Below are 19,955 nucleotides of genomic sequence, written 5' to 3' on the forward strand. Positions count from 1 at the left end.
GAGAAGAGGAGCCTGGCTGGCATTCTTCAAAATGCCGCGCAAGTAAATTAATGAGGCGACAGTTAGCACATAAGAAAACTTAAAGACGAGTAAAAAATTGAAATATTTTCAACAGCCGCGTAATTAGCCTCGTTTTTTTGTTTGCCTCGTTGTTGAGTGGTTTTTTTTTTGTTTCGCGTTAAGGCAATCGGCATACGGCATACGACACGTATACGCAATGCGCACATGAATCATACGCCGTGCGGCACACGCCACACACAACTGGCAGCTGCTTTGCCTCTCTCTCTCTTTTTCGCTCTCAGACATTCTCACTCGCACGTTTTAATGCTGGGCAGGCCTTGCGATTGGCCCGCCCCCGCGGTTCGCGAACTTACCTGGCCAACAGCCAGATCTACAAATGCTATTTGGGTTAATCTAATTAGAAAATAAGTCGCGGTGGCTAGCAGGTAAGTAGCATTAACTAGAACTAGAACTCACCTCTTGCAATGCCTTCTTGTCTGGCGCACGATTCGCCGTCTGCAACGTGCGTATGACATTCTTGGCTCCATCGACGACGGCGGCCTCGATGCGCAAACGATGACGCAGCTCCTCGATGCGCTCCTCCAGCGTCGTCTCCAGGCTCTGCAGTTGCGTTAATCCGCTGCCAGTGCCAAGAATTCCGCCGCCGCCATGCTCTTCGTTTTGCTGGCGCGCGGCTTTCATGCGATCGGCCTGCTCGCGATTCTGTTTGACTTTGATGATGCGCAAGCGTAGAAACTCAATCTTGGCCTTTGAATCGTCGAGCATTTGATGCGCCTCCGCCAGCAGCTTCTTGTCGCATCCGATGCCCAGCGATTGAATCATATTCTCGGCGCCCGTTTTCACCTTCATCTCGATCTGCAGCTGCTTCTCCAGCGAGGCCAGCACTTTGTCATTGGGCGTTGCCGGTGCACCGCCTGCACCTGCGGCCATCGCATTGTTGCCACCCAAACCGCCAAACTGTGCAGCACCGCTGCCATCAATGCCACTAAATGCGATTGCTTCTGTAAACACACGAAGGATGAAACAAAGGGGAAATTTTTATTGGTATTTCGATAGCGTAAACAAATGTTCGTTATTGGATATTGTATACGATCTGGGAGAGTTTAAGTACACAATAGTTTAACAAACTAGAGAGAAAGTCTGCTCGACTGGAAGATACCCGCTAAATATATTCGATACAAGCTAAACAATACAGTATTATTGGTAAATTATATCCCAATAATATACTGACAAAATTCTACAAATATAATAAAAGCTATATCTGGTATATCGATATACTTTTGAATTAAAAATATACCGTAGATAATATACCAGATTGTTAAATATTTCGATAATTTCTTCAGTTATTTCTAAGATTTTAGTCTGATTGCAACCAATAGTAAAGTCTGAAGGGGCATAAAATAAAGGAACATTTTTTTTGGCATTTCGATATCATAAACAAAAGTTCGTTATTGGATCTTGTATAAGATCTTGATGAACTTAAGTTCATAATAGTTGAAAAAACAAATTCGATACGCTAAACAGTGGAAAAATATATAGACGAAATATTGAATAAATATACCAATCGCTGCAAAGGGTATATTTATATACTACTGAGTTCAAAATATACCATAGAATATACAATATACCAGATTGTGAAATATTTTTTAATTTCTTCTTAAATAACTTCTGAGATTGTCATCTCAGCGCAACCAATCGCAAAGACTAAAGTGCCACAACGCTGTAATACCCTTCTACCCTACGAATAACGGGTATAAAAAGAGAAAACTCTCTGTATCCATTCCATTCAGTTCTCATTGCTGCGCATCTTGTAGTCTAATTGCCATCGTAATTCTATTCTAATTAGCTGTAATCGCTTCACTCTGACACTGACCTTGGCCACTCGACCACACGCTGATTACTGTGTAAAGGGTGTCAGAGCGTTTAACCGCATGCTGGCAAATGGCAAGGGTCAACTGTGATTAACATGGCTTAAACGCTTCACACAGGTCGCTTCACTTGACCGCCAGCTGACTGGATGACGCACTCCCAACCCATCACCCATCATCCATCGCCCATTAGCCATTGCCCATTTCTCACTGCATCCCAACCCATTTCATCTCAAATCAACATCTGCTGCCATCAGTCAGCGGCAGCCACCGTTTTGTTTACAGTTTGCAGTTAACAGTTTAATATGGTTGCATAGACGTCAATTAAGTTGCAACTTGTGGCGGTGTGTGTGAGTGTGTGTGGTTGCGGCTGCCACACAGCAAACGCATCATGCAACAGCCACTAATGGACTTCACGAAGTTCGAGGCGGAGCTAGTTGAAGGATTGTGTGGCACCTTAATGGATTGTGATGATATTTAAGCAAGTTAAATTGTTTATTGCAAAGTTAGGAAGTAAAGAAAATCTTTAATGAATTCTGATGATATTTTAACAAGTTAAATTGTTTATTTCATTGAGAAGTTGGCAACTGTGTCAAACTTATGAACTGAAATATACCAACAGCTATAATTGGTATATCGATATACTATATCATTCAAAATATACCTAGAGTATGTAATCTACCAGATTCGAAGAAAGTGTATTTTAAAGATTTGAAGCAATCGTTAATAAAAAATGGCATGGAATTCACACAGTATTTTAATAATTAATTGGGCAGATGCCAACGAAAAAATATAATGCAAATATAATGAGAGTAAAGATGAAAATATAAAAAGCGAGACTTCGAAGGCTATGCAACTAATTGGCTTTATTAATGAGGAAAGCAGCAAAGAAATGAATTCTGATAAAAAATGGATATAAATAGCAATTGCGCTGGCAACTCGACAACTTCTTTAACATTTAGTATTTGCGCTTCCTGAATCATTGCATAAATGTTTATCTGAGGCAGAGAATGTGCTTACGAGTCGAAGTACTCGCTGAGCTCAGCGTCTTATGCCTGGCGCTGGCGAGTTGATCTATTTATCAAGAGGCATTTTTCATGAAAATTCTCAACGAAATTTCCGTCTGCTGCTTTGGAATGTCATTTAGCTATAGCTGCAGTTGTTGTTTGTTGTAGTAGAGCAAGTGAACTGACTGACTGACTGACTGACTGACTGGCAGCTGCTGCCAAACATATCAATCAATTCAGCACATGAAGCTTTCAACGCCACACACAACGAGATGATGTTGATGATGAAGCTGATGATGAGGCTGATGCTGATGGAATCTACTGTTGATGGTAGCAGCTTCTTTTGTTGTTGTTGTTGCTGTGTGTTGTTGCTGCTGTTGGCCAAACACGGAAGCAGATAGAACAACGCGAGACAGTCGAACAAACCGAAACGTTGAACAGTCACATTTCATGCCACTTGTGTCAATAGTTGAAAGAAAAAGAAACTAAACAAAAAAGAACCCAAGATAGTTCATATGACTAAGACGTACCCTACAGCTATAACTGGGAAGCATTTCAGTTTACAAAACTATACTTTAATAGCTTGTTTAATTATAGTTATCAGTATCTAGAAACATTTCTTTAACTTATCTTTCTACCATAACTATTACAACTCTCTGCCTCTTCGTTTTAATTACAGGGTATATGGGAGCACACAAAAAACTTGACACTCGCCAAGTGTTTTGCTATAGATACGCGATAGGAGAGCAAGCGAACGATAAACGCACAAGTACTTCGCGCCAGGTAATGTAAGAGAACACGCAAAGCGCTCGCCATAGATACAAATGTATCTAGCAGATAAAATAAATAGATGGATGGATGGATGGATGCATAAGCAGGCAGACAGACAGACAGATAGACAGATGGGAGTTTGCGTGACAAATACCCGTTAAGATATGACGACTAAACGGTTAGCTTTTTTATTGTTTGCTTTGCTTCTTTTTTTGTGTTTTTCAGGGGAGTAGGCAATCAAATGTTGGTTGTTAATGGCACCAAAAGGTGGCTTCAAATCCGTGGCATAACTTACCTTGACCATTGCTATTGACCGCCGTGTTGGCAGAGGTTAGCAGTATTTGACTTTCGAGCTCCTGCAGCTCGGACTTTAGTTCGGCCAATTTGCTTTTGCTCTTCTTCACGAGCACGGCGACATCGCTGAGCGAGCGACGATCCTTGGCGACTTCGCGCAGCTTCTCGGCGCCCTCCTTGATCTTCAGCTCCTTGCGTATCTCGCGTCTGATGGCCTCTTTGATCTCCTCCAGCCGTATGGACATACAGCTCTCGGGCAGATTCTCTGTGAAGCCATACTTATGACTAAGCTCGTACAGAACGGGATGCTTTATGTATTCGCCCTGCAAAAGAAAATGCAACCACATTAAATTAAATTGAATGTAGAATTAAGGAAGGTTTTAGTGTAGTAGCCTGCCTCGTTGATTGCTTCGCCCGAGTCGGTTATCAAGGTGTCGGTGTAGAAGATGCCACCGTTGGATGACTCGAAATTCGAAACAATGCGTTGCCACAAACGCGAGGCACTCGCTCGCCGTTTTATCGAGGTTGTTGTCGATGTTGCACGGCGACCCCGTGGCAATGAGTTGCATTTGCGTGGCCGAAACTCCTCATCGGAGATGTTTGTTGCCTCGGTTTTTGGCTGCGTGTTTAACATGCTGCGTATTCGCTTAACCAGATTCGACATTTCTTTTGTTTTTGTTTCTGTTTTATTTCGTTTCGTTAGAATTTCGATTGGGTTTATGTTTTAGTTGTTGTTGTTGTTGTGATCGCAGTCTGTGTTGTTGTTATTTTCTTGTGACCAGTTCATGGTAATTAGACGACTTGCGTCGACTTTTCACACGACTCCACGAGAGCTGTCAGTTATCAAGAAAATGTACAAGAGTTGGTTGAAAAGCGAATGAGGGAGAGAGAGGAAATAACAACTCTGACAAGGAGAGCTTGAAGCTTCTTTGGACTGGTTCTAGATTGCCGTATCATCATCATATCATCAGAGCATTGCGGCGACAACACGAGAAAGTTAAATGAAGCTGATAAATTCTCAGTTCTCTTTTTTCCGATCTGATATCAAACTACATTCATTCACTCACTCACTCACTCAATCATTCACCCGGCGCGTCAGCAATTATGATGCAAATTACAAACAGAGAATAAAAAAAACGAGGCTTCTAATCAAGTTCAATTGCAATGTACAAATCAATTCTTGTCACAAAACTTTCACGCCACTCACAATTCTGAGAATCGTTAAAAACTTTCTTCAATTGTCATAGAACGACGACATGAAACAGAAAGTTGGGTAAAACCCAAACTGAAGCTAACATATAATTATAGCAGAATTATTTTATTTGAAACGAAAGTTTTCTTTATTTTTTACGTTTATTTTGAAATGGAAACCATAAGTAAATAAAACTAATCAGCAAGAGTTTACATTGAATTCATTAAAGCAAGTGTTTGCCAATGATAATACAAGAATTTTAAGAAGGTAAGCAAAGTAATGCTTATAATTCCTGAGAAGTTTATTACGATGGTATACAAATTTTAGAAGGTTTTTAAGATATACTTCTGTATGGCTGAAATCTGGTATATTTTTACTTATATGGTATATTTCAAATGTAACTTTTTAACTATATACCAAATAATGTACCGAAGTACATGTAAGAAAAATACCATACTGTTTTGCTTTTATTTAAAATGGGTGGCGCGTATCTCAAAGTCGAGCACACTCGACTGCAACTTTCTTATGTGTTTTATAGCTTAGTAAAATTAAAATCACTAAAACGAAGCTATAATTAAGGTACAAGTATTTTATGTAAATGAAAGGTTTATTTCGAAATATTTTGAAATGCAAACCAGAAGTAAACAACCTAATCATTTAGGGTTTAGATTAAATTCCATTCAGCAAAATATTTGCTAATGATAATACAAGAATGTAATGCTTACAATTTTTATCAGAAGCTTAGTAAAATAGAAACTATTATGTTTATATCATTATAAAAAGGGGGCCATAGACACATAGCACAACATGGCACTATAAATACGTCTGTTAATGCCAGATAAGAGAAGTTTATATTCCGCATGACTCGAAGAAAAATAAAATAAAAAAAAACATAAGCAACAGCCTTTGTTTACGTTGCAATTTTTTGAGGCAAAACTCTTACATAGTAAGGCGACAAGTCTCAGCTGACAATTTGTTGTTATTACTTGAACCTTTTTCCATATAAATATTATTATTAAACCCGGACAGAGATCGCATTGTTAGGTTGTCACGAACCCCTGGCATTTATATTTATATATTGTGCGATTTTTTGTATTTTTCAGTAGTTTACTTTGTAAGTCGACACAGCTGGAGATCGAATTGATTTTCTTCGTTTTTTGCTCTTTTCTTTTTTATCCCACAATTAAGAATTTATAAGTTCCAAAACACGCGTAGTTTGTATTTCTACTTTAGAGAGCGTTGCCAATTGACTGCAAAATTTGCATTAATTATTGGCAACTGTGAACTGTGAGTGTCTGTAAACTGAACTTGACTCATTGCCAATTAGCCTGAATATGGTCAGCACAGCAGCAACAGCAGCTGTCAGTTGGCCATGTTTGCGACTCGGCGCACAACGCGTTGAATATTTATAAGAATTTCTCCAAAAATGAATTATCACTCTTAACAATTGCTCTGACGACGACGACTTTATGCGACTTTAATGGCTTCGAATGTAGGGCTCGCCACATTTAATTGATCGATTGCACAATGCGAGCAGAACAGTCGAAAATACTCTCTTATAAATAATATGAGAATTTGAATGCCCTTCCGATTGCCAGGGACGGAAATACTACGCAACGCGCGTTCTTATCGCGAGACTCTTTGCCCGGTCCGTGAAGAGCGATAAGCCTGGCCAACAAACTTAGCTGGCAAATTATTCAAGCAGCTCGTTTGTTTATCCACACACACACACACTCACACACTCGCACACACACACTGATACACTTTGTATATAGGGTTTTATATGCTGTTGAAAGATATGATGAAATTTTCAATAGATTTCGCTTGGGCCTTGGCCATTAGGTGAATTACATAAAGCACACACACAAATGTGTGTGGCAAATTCTAGAGCTGCCTGCCACTTGTTGCAAACACACACAGCGAGCCTGTCACACACTTGTCACACCGCAAACCGCACGCGTCCCGTCAACCTCAACAATCGAACTTCGAGTGAAATTAATGTCATATTCGGTGCTAATAAATGCGTTGAACAAGCCGAGCTGCACAGCTCGTGGGTGGGCAAAACGAAGGCAAAACGATGTCGATTTGTCACGAACCTCGGCAACAAACGAACTGACTCACGAAGCTGGCCAGTTAGCCAGCCAGCCAGGCCAACTGGTTTCGGCCCAGTTGTTGATAACAGAACGCAGCTGACACGACGCTTCCACCGACCGACCGAATGACTGACCGCATCGACAGACATTTGATTGCATTCGGAATTACAGTGAGAGACTTTTTTCCCCACGTCGACTATCATTGGGCCAAAGCCCTGTGACGGTTACAAACGTCGCGACGTAAACACTACCTTGGGAATGGATGAGTTAAGCACATGGCTTGATTAGCAAAGCATATTACTAATACGCACTGTTTCACTCTGATAAGAATAGAGGTTATGGCGTAGATAGTTTTATGGCATTCGAACAGTTTAGTCATCGTATCTTCGCTTGAGTTGTGAAACTACAAACAAACACTACACTCATTCATAACTAACATTACAATAAAAGAACTATTTTTTTCCCCTCTCTCTCTCGCGAAGTTGATATAAAATTCTCTATAGAAGTCACAGACCTAAACTATCAACTATAGATTTAAGTCGATATAAAGTTACTATAAAAATAACCAACAGCAACGAAAACTATTTCATTCTTAAAATCAAATTTTATATTTTCTTGAAGTAAAAATAAAATTGTTAATAGCAGTTTATGATCGAAATTATTAGCAACAAATATTAATTGATTTTAAGTTATCGAATAGAACTAAGCAATAAGAAAAAAAAAAAAACTATTTATTCCCTAAACAAAATACTTTCATTTCATCAATAAAATTTTCCTTCGGAACAATAAATTTCAGCTACAAATTTTGATTTCAAGTTTAAGACTACTGAAGAAATATTTAAAGTCAAAACTCTCATCAAATTCAATTCACTTTCATTTGAAAATTCCATTGACCTCCAACATATTAAGTTCTTTACAATGTACTACACTCTCATGTCTCATTATTAATCTATTTAAGTAGAAAAATTTTAGTTAGACTTAATTGCTTAAATTTATACGCAAAATATATTTTTGTAAAAACGAAAACTATTTCTTTCTTCGAACAAAATTTTTTTTAAATCAATAAGTTTTAGTTACAAAATGGACTTATTTTCAAAGTACTAAAGTAATAACCGAACTCAATACTTAGCTTCCTCAATTAAAATAAATATAATATCTAAATCATTTGATGTGCCAAACCTAAGCTCCACTTTCTATACATCTATGCATTGCATAGCATCCACATTATTCATAGATTAACACATTAATCCCAAGCACATAACTCCACTCTAATAACATCATTGACTTTTCCGACTCCATGAAAAGGTTGTCTCACTTCTTTTTCGCATTTTTTCATGAAGAGTTTTTCAGTTGGCAGCGTAAAAAAGAGGAAAAATAAATAAAAAAAAGCTCCTGGGAAATGTTTTACGAGTCGTACATTGTCGTAAGTATGTGAAATTATAGCGGCTCAACAACGACACGGCGCATTCTTTAATACAAGAAAAAAACCCATCTCGATGATAATGTGCCAAAGGGAGAGAGAGAGTAGAGAGAGGGGGTGAATTGCATAATGCAATTGCAGAAAGCCAAAGTTGTTACTTGAAGAAAAACTGACACAACACACTTACGAATACTTGAATAATCAGCATAATATGCGATACAGCGATATATGAAATGCGCTGCAGCAGAGACAAAGATACAAGATACAAATACGAGTGTGAGTGTGTGTGTGAATGCGAGTATTCGTATAGTCTTAATAAGCAATGGGTATCCAGTCTGTAGGGCGGTCATGATGATGACAGCCAGCTGTCTGAGAAAGTTGCAAAAGTTGCAGTCGCATTTGCAGAACTGACAGCGGAAGGATGGCAAGGAGAGAGAGGGGGCGAGTGGGAAGAAACGGAAATGGTGAAGCTAGTGGGAGAAAAGTGAAGAAAGGCAGGATGAGAGAAGGGGGAGAAGGAAGAGAAGAGGGGGAGGGAGACAGCAGACAGCACTGGGTTAAGGCGACGTCAGTAAACAGTAAATGGCTAAATTTTGTGGCTTTCTTTTGACGCAGTCTTCTGTGTGGGCTGACAATGAGCGAGAGAGAGAGCGCAACAGGAGAGTTTATGGGGAATGGTGCAAGAGCGATGTTATATAGAGCGAAAAAGATATGCTAGCGAGGAGAGAGAAGACAAAAAAAGAGAAGAGAGTCTACCCACGTTCAATTAATAATATCAAATATGCTGGCAACTAATAAAATGCACGACATATTAAATACCCTTTTCAATTATTCAATAATAAAATGTGAGCAGAACATTCTTTAGGAACGTTTTCTTAACTCTTCTTAAACGAAGAAGAAAATCGGTTTCCTCAAACGCATTATAACCTAGAGATCTGCTGCTAGTTACAAATTTGTCTGTTCGAAGAAGGAGTTCTTATTTTCAATGCGGTATTAATTTTAGAAAATATACCAAAAAAATCTAAAATGTATCGAATGATATATTTGGTACTCTATTCAAAATGTAACATAGAGTACAAAATATACTAGAATGTCAGTCAAATTCTGGTATATTGTGTATTTCTTTAATAACTTATCTGCTTGCTATACTTTAGTTAGTATTAGTAGTATGCTTGTTATTCGACTTTTATCGATTTGCAGAGCTGGAAGTGGATGAAACAAAAATTTTAAACAAACTTGATCGACAGCAAACATAACAAGTACTGTCAGAAAAAAATTATATCTCTATCTCTTATAGTCTCAGAGTTCTAGGTGTTCATACAGATGGACAGACAGACAGACAGACAGACAGAATATTTATACTATATAGGGTCGGAGTTGCTTCCTTTTGCCTGTTCATACAATAAGCAGTAATATTCCTTATTTATTTCACAACATTCCAATATTCCATTCTCTGTAACATTATTTATTTACATTCAAGTGCAGTCTTTTATCATCTTCCCCACCCATTAACCCCACAGTAGCACTTTAATTGCGGGGTATTCCATATTGACTACATGAGTCAAGTAAGCAAATTGCGCGCGTGCTATCATTCGACTTGTATTCACACACATTCATGCCAGACCATTCACATTCACATTCATATTCATATTCATATTCAATTGCAATTTCTGTGTGGAATGCGATGCGCACTCACACAACGATAAGATTATATACATTGATGATATACATACGTGTAGATATCCTTTGAGACGTGAACGTAAATCCTTTAAAAAGACCATATTCATTGTCAGTGCCATGCTAAGCTATTGTTATTGATGTTCTCGACGTTTTTTGTTAGTCTTATAGTTGCTCTTTTTGTTGTAGTTGTTGGAGTTTAGTGATATGGCTTAGACATGAGAGCAGCTAGTATAATAATCGCATTGCTCAATATTGGCGACGCTTTTCTATGGGTTTTGTATTTTCTCTCGTTTGAATGTGTTTGGCTTTTCTTTGGCGAGCACTTTCGACAAAATATGCGAATCTTTTCTCTCTATATACATTTTCCAAAGCGAACGCGCGACGCAAAAATAATGGCGACAAACTGCCAAATGTGTGATATTTTATATACTATAAATGTATATACATACTAAGAGTATATTTGAGTATACCGTATCTATAGTATATAATTGGTTTCAGTTTGAATCTATATGTGTGTATGTGTGTGTGTTGGAAAAATCGCGACACGCTGCGAGCGAAATTGAATTCGGAAAATGTCAAGGCGCTACGAGGGCGCAAACTGCAATGAAGCTGAGGCAGTCAAGCGATTAGAAAGCTTTTCATTTCATGCGCAAAATTTACGGAAAAACAAATCATTTTTCTTGCATGTTTTGCTTTCGGTATGCAGCGAGAGCAAAGCGCTACAACAACTGCAGATACATTCGCGGTTACAGATACAGATACAGATACATCAAGAGATACAGCACACAATACAATTGCCATAAACACAGATACGAAAACCTCAGTGTTTATTTTATTGCCATCTAAATATACATAAATGTGTGTGTGTGTGTGCCTTTCTAAATGTATCTCTTCGGTTTGCAATTTGGAACTGGAAACATTTGTTATTCTTGTCGCAAAATTTCAAATTCGTTTTGGAAAATGTTTTAATGTTGTTTTTGCACTTCTTGTCATTTACCTGCAAGCAAAAGAGAAAAAGAATATGCATTAGTCAAGTGCGTCAGAGATAGATATATAGGGAGGGTGGCCACAACAATTTGCAGCTTATATAAAGTATTTTTAATATTACATGCAATCTAGCGTAGCGATAAAAATATTTCAATAATTTGAATGCATGCTCAACGAACTGCAATTATTCAAATATTTATTTATTTTGCTTTGGCAAATTAAGATAATGTCTAATATTCAATTGTATCTTGGATACAATAGTGTATTTCATAACAAAGAGATTATGAAAAGAAAGAGTTCAATAAAACTAAATTCAGTAGGTTTAAAAAGACAAAAATTAGCTCATATCTATCTAGATATTGATGATCTAGATGTTCTGCATCGATTCTAATATTAATTATTCTATGACAATATTTTTACTGTGCATTTTACTTATGTACATTTACATAAATAATAATAATATTGTCAATATAGACATATTAAGAACACACATTAATTTAAATTTCCAGTTTTCTAGTTAAAATCCGCAACCCTTTTTGCTGTTAAACCGTTAACAGTGCATTGATTTCCATCCTTTTACTATTAAATATGTTATTAACAGCAAAAATACAAAAAAGAAAATTCTGTTAGTATAAAACTGCAATCCTTTTTTCTGTTGAACCGTTAACAGTGCATTGACATTCATCCTTATGCTTTTAAACCGTTAACAGTGTGTTGACATGTTATTAACATGCACCCGCTGTTAAGCTCACGCAGTAAGTGTGGCCTTCATTAACAGCAGCTGTGCATTATGTTAATCCATGTTATTAGACAGAAAGTATGACGCTGTTACACCGGCACTCCGTCTTCGTCTCTCGCCCATTTAAACAATTTGCGAAATGATGTGTAATTTTTAAACGCTTGGCAACCCGGCTGGCTACTTGGCTACTTGGCTTTCGGCATTTTGTGTGTTGTATTTTATTTTTTTTTTTTTGAGATTTCAGAGTGCTGGGGCAATTAATAACTGGCAATTTGAAATTGTTGGCGCCCCGCTTTGATGTTACCCATGCAACAACAAAACAGGAAAATAAAAGAGACAAACACATGAAACTGATGCGATTTCTAATCGGTCATTTGCCCGAAAGTGCCCACACTTTGTACATCGAGTATTACGCACGGATGGGGAAGGGGGGGGGGGCACAACATATGGACATTTATACATTTGGTTTAGTGTAGTCCAAACACGCACATGAAACTCAAATCTAAACAAGGTCGATGTTGATGTTAGTTTTTTTTTTGTTGCTTTTTGTGAATAAAAATAATATCAGCTATCAACAAGTAAGTATAACAAGACGAGGCTACCCTTGAGCACAGGCAGCCCACGCATTTCGGAGACGGAGACCGCAGCATATCAAGTGGATGTGTGGATTGTGGGGGAAGCGATTCGATTTTCGCACTCGAGCAACAACACACACTAAATCTCATCTATGTGTTGTATATACATAACAACAACAACAACAACAAAAAAAGACCTAAACATCTACACGCAATTGCTTAAAAAAAAAAAACAACAAACTGACCATTTATGAACAGCACACAAAACAACAACACACAAATTATTGTTGTTGTTTTGATTTTTGGTCAGCGCTAAAAACCGCCTAAACAATCTTTTTGTTGATTTCGGCTGCAATTTGTTAAGATACAATGTGTTGTTTTCTTTGTAACGAAAGACAGGTGAGCATTTAAATCGATTTCGATACTGTTAATGGCTTTGCCTTAATTGTTATACATATATACACATAGTAAATAAAGAGGCAAGTGAATTTAATCCCATTAAAAACTATTTCCCCCCCCTTATTCCCAATGTGACGCATTATTTATTATGCGAAATGTTGTTTGAATTCTTGTTGCCGCTTTTGATGTTAACCAAATGTGAATTTTGCATTACAACAGCACAATTCAAATAGATTGAGAGAATGAGCTTTTCATGTGTTTATAATCAATTTAGTATAATACGAGTATGGGCAACACTCATCCAACACAAACTCATTGTTGTTGTTATTATTGCTGATGAATTCGTTTAGTTTTTAGTTAGTGACAGGCGAGCTGTCAACGCTTTTGTAATTTGAGCGGGGATCCAACTAAGGGGTTACCTCCGGATTGGGATTGCGATTGGGGTTGAGGGGTAAGGGGATGAGCTCGGTGTGTTAAAAGTGGGTCGGGCAACCGCCTTGGGTCTGACCCAGTCGATAGTTGTAAGTGTAAGTGTGTATTGCATTAATGCAAAGCCATAGAAAGGCAGCGACAAAAGTTTTCTTCGATTCTGTGCAAGGTTTGTTGTTTTTTTTTTTTCTTTTTTTCACTTTTCTGTGTTTTGTAAATTTTTTAGTATTTTTTTGCTTATTCAGCGCATGCAACAAGTGAATTTGGGTTAAGCCTCGCATCGAATAAGTACTGTGAAAAATACGTAAAGAAACGAAAATAAAACGAGCCAACGCAGCACGGAGAACCACGTAGAAGAGGAAGACACTCAAAATGTATCAACAGAGAAGAAAAAAGAACACACACACATAAATAAAATTGTGTGACAAAATTAGAACAAAAACTCGCCGTCACTTGAAATTGAAAATCGATTTTTTTTCTTCTTTCTTTTGCTTTTGGCTTTTGCTATGCTTTGGTTTGGTTTGGTTTCGATTTTGTGTTTTTTTTTTTCTTCGACTGCTGCCTGGTCTCGAATTTTAATTGATTGTCACTTGATTTTCACTTTTTATAAACGTTCAAAGATGGTAAACGAACAAACGGGGAACCAAAACCAAAAAACAAAAAAAACAACTAAAAAACTAAAAGAGAAATGGAATTTCACCCAAGCGGTATTTTTTGATTTTTTTTACTGTTCGCTGCTGGTGTTGTTGTTTCTGTACGCTTTTGTCTTAATTATTATTAGAAGAAGCAGCTGAAGCTGTAAAATAAATGGCCCAAATCAACTCGAGCTCAAAACTCGAATCGAGTCGCTTTGCGTCGCGTCGCGTTGAAGCATTTAGCAACTTACGTTATTCAAAAAGTGCGGCCAATCCAAAAGTTGGCAAACAACCACAACGTAAAGAGTTGGGGCGTTGTTTCGCGAAAAAGGACATTGACTTTGTGTGTGAGTGCGCTTGTCAATGTTATTGTCACTGCCACTGTCAATACACAAAACTTGGCTCAAAGCGCATTGATGCGTCATCGAGAAAAATGCACACGAAAAAGAGGCGCGCGCGCCTTCCTCAGGAGACACTGTGCGATTTATGCATTTGTTGCCAGACTTTCACGCTACGCGACGCGACGCAACGCAACGAAATGCGTAAAAAACAAAAATAATAACAAAATGTTGACAACGCGAGCGTAAGGCGCACAAAGCTTATGTAAAGCGACGACAACAACCGGCTTCAAGCGCGACTAAAAGCAAACTGAGCGCCAAAGACATAAACCCAAAAACCCAAAGCCCGCAGCAGCAGCAGAGCGCGCTGAGCATGCGCGAGAGTGGGAGCCGTTCACAGAGAGAACGTGCGAGAGAGTAACTCAACAAGGGAGCGCGGCTTGCACACACAAACACAGCGAAAGTGGAGCGAGCACAAAACTGCAGCAAAGAAAGCAAAGTCAAAGCTCTCGCTGCATGCTTCAATGAATGACTGGACGTTGACGTTGACGTCTACGTTGCAGTCGTCGCTGGCAGAGCAGAGCCGTGCTTCTTAATTGGCCTGCGCGTGCGCCAGCTTCTATACGCGCACAAGTGTTGTTATTATTTTTATGCTGTTCGCTGCTTCTCTCTTCTTTTCGTTTTGGGTTTTCTGTGTGCTGCTTCTAAGCTGCGCTTTACTGTTGTTGTTGTGATTGTTGTTCTTGTTGTGGAGTGGCTTTTATTGTGCCAGTTCTTAGAATTGTACAGCTATGTTTGATTAACATTTCTCGGCCGCTGTTAAGGCAACTCTTCGCCTTCGTCTTCGCCTTTTTTATTTTTGTTTTTGTTTTTTTGGGTTAACATTTTTCATTGCAATAGCTTTATTGTTGTTGTTGTTGTTGGTTGGGGCCCTATTATGAAACTGTCACACATTTTAGCCAGCTTACGGCCGTTGTTTATTATTACATCCATTTCTATGAGATAAGCCAAGTGCTGGCCAAGTGTCATTTGCATAAGTCGAAAAAGCTGTGAAACGAGGTATTAAAGAAATGCCAAAGGCACAGCATGGCGCCGCTTCACTTAGAAGCTATCTGACAGAGCGTGACTTTCTCCATGTGCCACCTGACGACGACCCGACGACCAGAGGAACCCACAAAACAAGAGCTGTAGCAGATGGAGTACAAAGCACAAAAGAATTTCCCCAATCACCGTTGACAACCCTCATTAACAAGAAGGGTTGCCGCATAGCCAGACAGCCACATTTCAAACTGAAGCCGCACAAATACCAATGACGACTGCTGAACCGACTAATTAGATACTCGTCGCTATTTACCCCCAAATGCAATCAGCAATCTGCAACCCTGACGCCCTCAAGGGTTTTGTTGGCTAAAACGTTTGCTAAATACTTGCGTAGGTGAGAAGGGGGTTTTTTTTTTTTGTGTGCATCAAGTACAGTTGTGGCTTGAAATCTGCATGCCAAGTAAGATGACTATCTAATCTAACTGTCAATTATTAATCATTCGCGACGAGCATAGTTTACTTTATAGATACACAATAAAAAGATACATTATCTTGCGCCAACAGCTGCAACTATTCCGAAAGTCTTATCTTGCGACATGACTAAACATGCAAAAGCAGAGAAGCTCAAGAAGGCAATGCTCGACTAATGAATACCCGAACTAATATTTCAGCTTCGTGTGTAGTTACAAAAATAAGTAGAATTCACTATTCAACATGCTTGACTATCGTATTTCGAATACTATCGAAGAGTTTACTATCGTATACCCGAACAGGTATACTATTGTATCTTTAACTATCGTATACCCAAACAATGCTCGACTAGCAAATATCCGGACAGGTATTTTAACTAAGTGTGTAGTTACAAAAAGAATTAAAATTCACTATACTATCGAAGAGTTTACTATCGTATACCCGAACAGGCAAAAACAGATAAGCTTGCTTCACTTACAAATACCCGAACTAGCATTTCAGCTTCGTCTGTAACTACAAAAACAAGTAGAATTCCCTATTCTAAATATTTGATAATCGTATATCAAATACTATCGAAAAGTTTACTATCGTATACCCGAACATACGAAAGCAGAAAAGCTCAATGCTCGACTAGCAAATACCCGCACAAGTATTTAAGCTTCGTCTGTAGTTATAAAAAGAAATAGAATTCTCTATTCTAAATGCTTGACTATCGTATATCGAATACTATCGTAGAATTTACTATCGTATAACCAAACAACTACTATAATTTCGAAAATTAAACTACAAGATTTAATGATACATCTGTAGATAAAAAAAAAAGAGGGATGTCCAGTACTAAATGCTCGACTAGTTTGCACCGCATTTCAGCAATAATTTCTGTAATTAAACCGCAAGTTGAGTTAAATATAGCCGCAACCTTGAGTATGTGTCGGATGTGTCTCCTTCTACATTTTTCCGTAGCTTTTTTTCGCCTTCTTTGTCGCCGCACTTCCTGACCCCAAAGAAAAGCTGTGGGGCAATGAAAGCTCGAAGCGGCGACAACGGCGAAGAAGGCTTCATAAAGTCAAAAACTGAATTGCAACAAGACGCAAACAGACACAACTGTGACATTTTACGATATTGTTGCGTCTTTTACGAGTCAATAAACGGAAATTGCCAAGCAGCTAGCACCGACAACGGCAACGGCAACGAGTCAGCAGCAAATGGCTAACAACAACCCAAAACGAGCCAGCAAACCGGATGTTGAATGTGCCACAAGACACACGCAATACGAAGAGGGGCTACAATGCCAAGTGCAGCAGCAGCAGCAGCAACAACACCAACAGCAGCTGATAAGCTAAAAGCCAAAAGAAAATCACATCAAGTTTTTCATATTTTTTTATTGCAATTGGCCAAGTCTATACAGTTTACAGTTTCTTCAGTCAGATGCGTCATATCGCAACAGACCCACGCATCTGAGGTTGACAAACTCGCCACGCAATGCGCCCAAAAAAACCAGACAGATAAAAAATAAATAAAATAATATAACGTAACGTAAGAAAAAGGCTTAGAGTACCAGTTTCATGATAATTACGGCAAAAAGGAAAAGTGCAAATACATAAAACAAAACGAGAAACAAGCAAAAAAAAAACCACGAAAATGTTGCATAAAAAAAAAGACAAAACGATCTTTGGGAAAGCCGCCGCATTCGCGCGGAAAATGAGCGCCTGTCAATTATACACGAGAGTATAAGTAGATATATCTGCAAAATGAATAAGTACTCATACTATATAGGCGGAGTACACTCATACCACTCATATACAATACATATATCATGATGATTATAGCAACGAGCCAAGAACAATGCAGCGAAACAAAAGTTAAGATCTGCCTGCCGGCGATATGCAGATTACTTGGCTTGTTTTTTTTTTTTTTTTTTTTGGGTTGGGTGTCGCTCTCTCGCTGTACTTAGTCTGGGTGTCTGCATCAAGAGGATGCCCTTCTCTCTCACTCTCTACCCATCTCACTCTCTCTCTCTGTCACTTCATGCAATGTGAGATACTCTGCACAAGTAAGACTTTTTAGCCAAGCTGAGGAAATTGTAATTACTAGAAAATCAAGAGTATCTTTTAGTCGTGCAACATTCTCGTTTACTTCTTTTTTTTCTGTGCAGTTGGGCGCGCTGTCACGTAACGAAAGGGAAAACTCTGTCGCGTTGTTTGTGAATCTGTGGGAAGTCATCGTCTTGCAACAATGACAAGGCGGCAAACGTAAAGGCAAACAGCAAACTGCCACAGCAACTGCCACAGGCAACAATGGCTGCCACAGGCAGCAGAATAACATAGAAGTTGCCCCCACAACAGCCAACATACAGTTCCAATTGGCTGCCTCTGCATTTTCAGATATATTTTCATACCCAGCGCCCATTAAAAAAGTGCACAAAAAATGGGTTTAATTGCTGTAGGCAAATGCATATGCAACGGACATCAAGAAGACATCTGCGTTGGGTCAGTAAATAAAGCAATTTAATCCTGACTTTGTGATGTAACTGGAGACTAAAAGAGGCAGATAGATGCATTTAAAAAGGAAAATACTAAATAATTTTTACACATTTTTCAACATTTAAGTTTCTGTTAAATAAATTTGTATGTGTGACATAGTTAACTATCAGATAAGGCATCTTCTGGTTATACTAAAAATGTTCCCCTAAAGAGAACCATAGAAAAGTAAGGCTGAAACTTTATTAAATTGTGAAATCATAATAAAATACATAATTCAAAATAAAGCTTTGCATATGTAATGTTTTTAAGCTTTGTAAACTGTAAGTTTATTAATGACACAGATAACCGTCAGTTAGAGTATCTTCAAGTTATACTTAAAGTACTTCTTATTAAACACTTAGTAAAGGAAGAACATGAAAAGGGAGGAATACTTCGAGAAGGTGGTAGAAAGCAGAGACTCAGACATATGGCATGGCCAAAGCGTTGAGTTGAAATAATGTGTGACATAGTTAACTGCCAGATAGTGCATCTTCTAGTTATGCTATCTTCTAGTATAAAATACATAATAAAAACTAAAGCTTTGCTTTGTAAATTGTAAGTTTATCTATGAAATAGCTAACCGTCAGTTAGAGTATCTTCAAGTTATACTTAAAGTACTTCTCATTAGACACTTGGCTAAGGAAGAACATGAAGAGGGAGGAATAGAAAGTAGAGAACGCAGACGTAGCACGCCCTGTTGGCATGGCCACAGCGTTGATTAATTAATTTATAAAAGTTAGCGGTACCATGGCATATAGTATATAGCATCGCATACAATTACAGTTAAATAGGTTCTGCTATGGGAAAGAAGATGCAGCTGCAACAGCAGACGCTGTTAATGCAATCAAGTTGAGGTGGGAATTGCTGCTGCTGCTGCTGTTGTTGCTTTGGCTGCAAAAAACTAATTGCATTAAGAGCTGTAAAAGCTCGAAGCCAGACTAAAAGGCAGTCAAAACAAAAGCGCAATAAAACAAAATCAGAGCAATTCCCACAGAACCAACAAGCGCACTCACACACACAGCAACATGCACACCAAATGTGATTAAACATAGACAAACACACACACACACACACACACATGCAATGATGTTGTTGTTGTTTTTACTGCCATTCAATCATCAATGTGCAACGGCATTTTGAGAGCAGCGAACAGCGGTCAACAACACTTGCTGCTGCTGATGTTCGAGGAAGCAGCGCAAAGAGAGAGAATAAGATAGAGAGAGAGCGCAACGGAAGCTGTTCGCATTGTTATTGTTGTTGTTGCTGTGCTCGCTTCCCTCTCTCTTGCGTTCTCTCGCTCTCTCTGTGTTCGTCATTAACACTCTCTGACTATGCTATTAACATTCTGTTAGCTTGATTGAAAAATGTTTTATGGCCGCTGTCCGCAATGTTGTTGCCATTTATTATGGTTGTTGTTGCTGTTGCTTTTGCGTTTTGTTATGCACTTGAATGCAGCAACAATAACAATAACAA

At 38.5% G+C, this 19,955-nt stretch overlaps 1 protein-coding gene across 12 annotated transcripts in view; it reads right to left on the reverse strand.

Annotated features, from left to right (window-relative positions):
- The window catches only part of LOC132792442 (serine/threonine-protein kinase N), a 42,726-nt gene that overhangs the window by 15,152 nt on the left and 7,619 nt on the right, over positions 1-19,955 (reverse strand). For 2 of the 12 annotated variants that reach the window (XM_060801822.1, XM_060801821.1), the window contains exons 1-4: positions 7,005-7,123; positions 4,359-4,794; positions 3,963-4,284; positions 478-1,022 (exon numbers count right to left, since the gene is read on the reverse strand). In XM_060801822.1, the coding sequence (XP_060657805.1) occupies positions 478-1,022; positions 3,963-4,284; positions 4,359-4,625 (1,134 nt within the window). In that variant the 5' untranslated portion in view covers positions 4,626-4,794; positions 7,005-7,123. Of the gene's footprint in view, positions 1-477; positions 1,023-3,962; positions 4,285-4,358; positions 4,795-7,004; positions 7,129-10,399; positions 10,750-14,361; positions 14,731-19,955 lie in introns of those variants that run through there. The other 10 variants (XM_060801827.1, XM_060801826.1, XM_060801825.1 and 7 more) reach the window with 9 other exon arrangements.

The sequence above is a fragment of the Drosophila nasuta genome, chromosome 3 (genome assembly GCF_023558535.2).
Source record: "Drosophila nasuta strain 15112-1781.00 chromosome 3, ASM2355853v1, whole genome shotgun sequence".
In the NCBI taxonomy this organism is placed as follows: domain Eukaryota; kingdom Metazoa; phylum Arthropoda; class Insecta; order Diptera; family Drosophilidae; genus Drosophila; species Drosophila nasuta.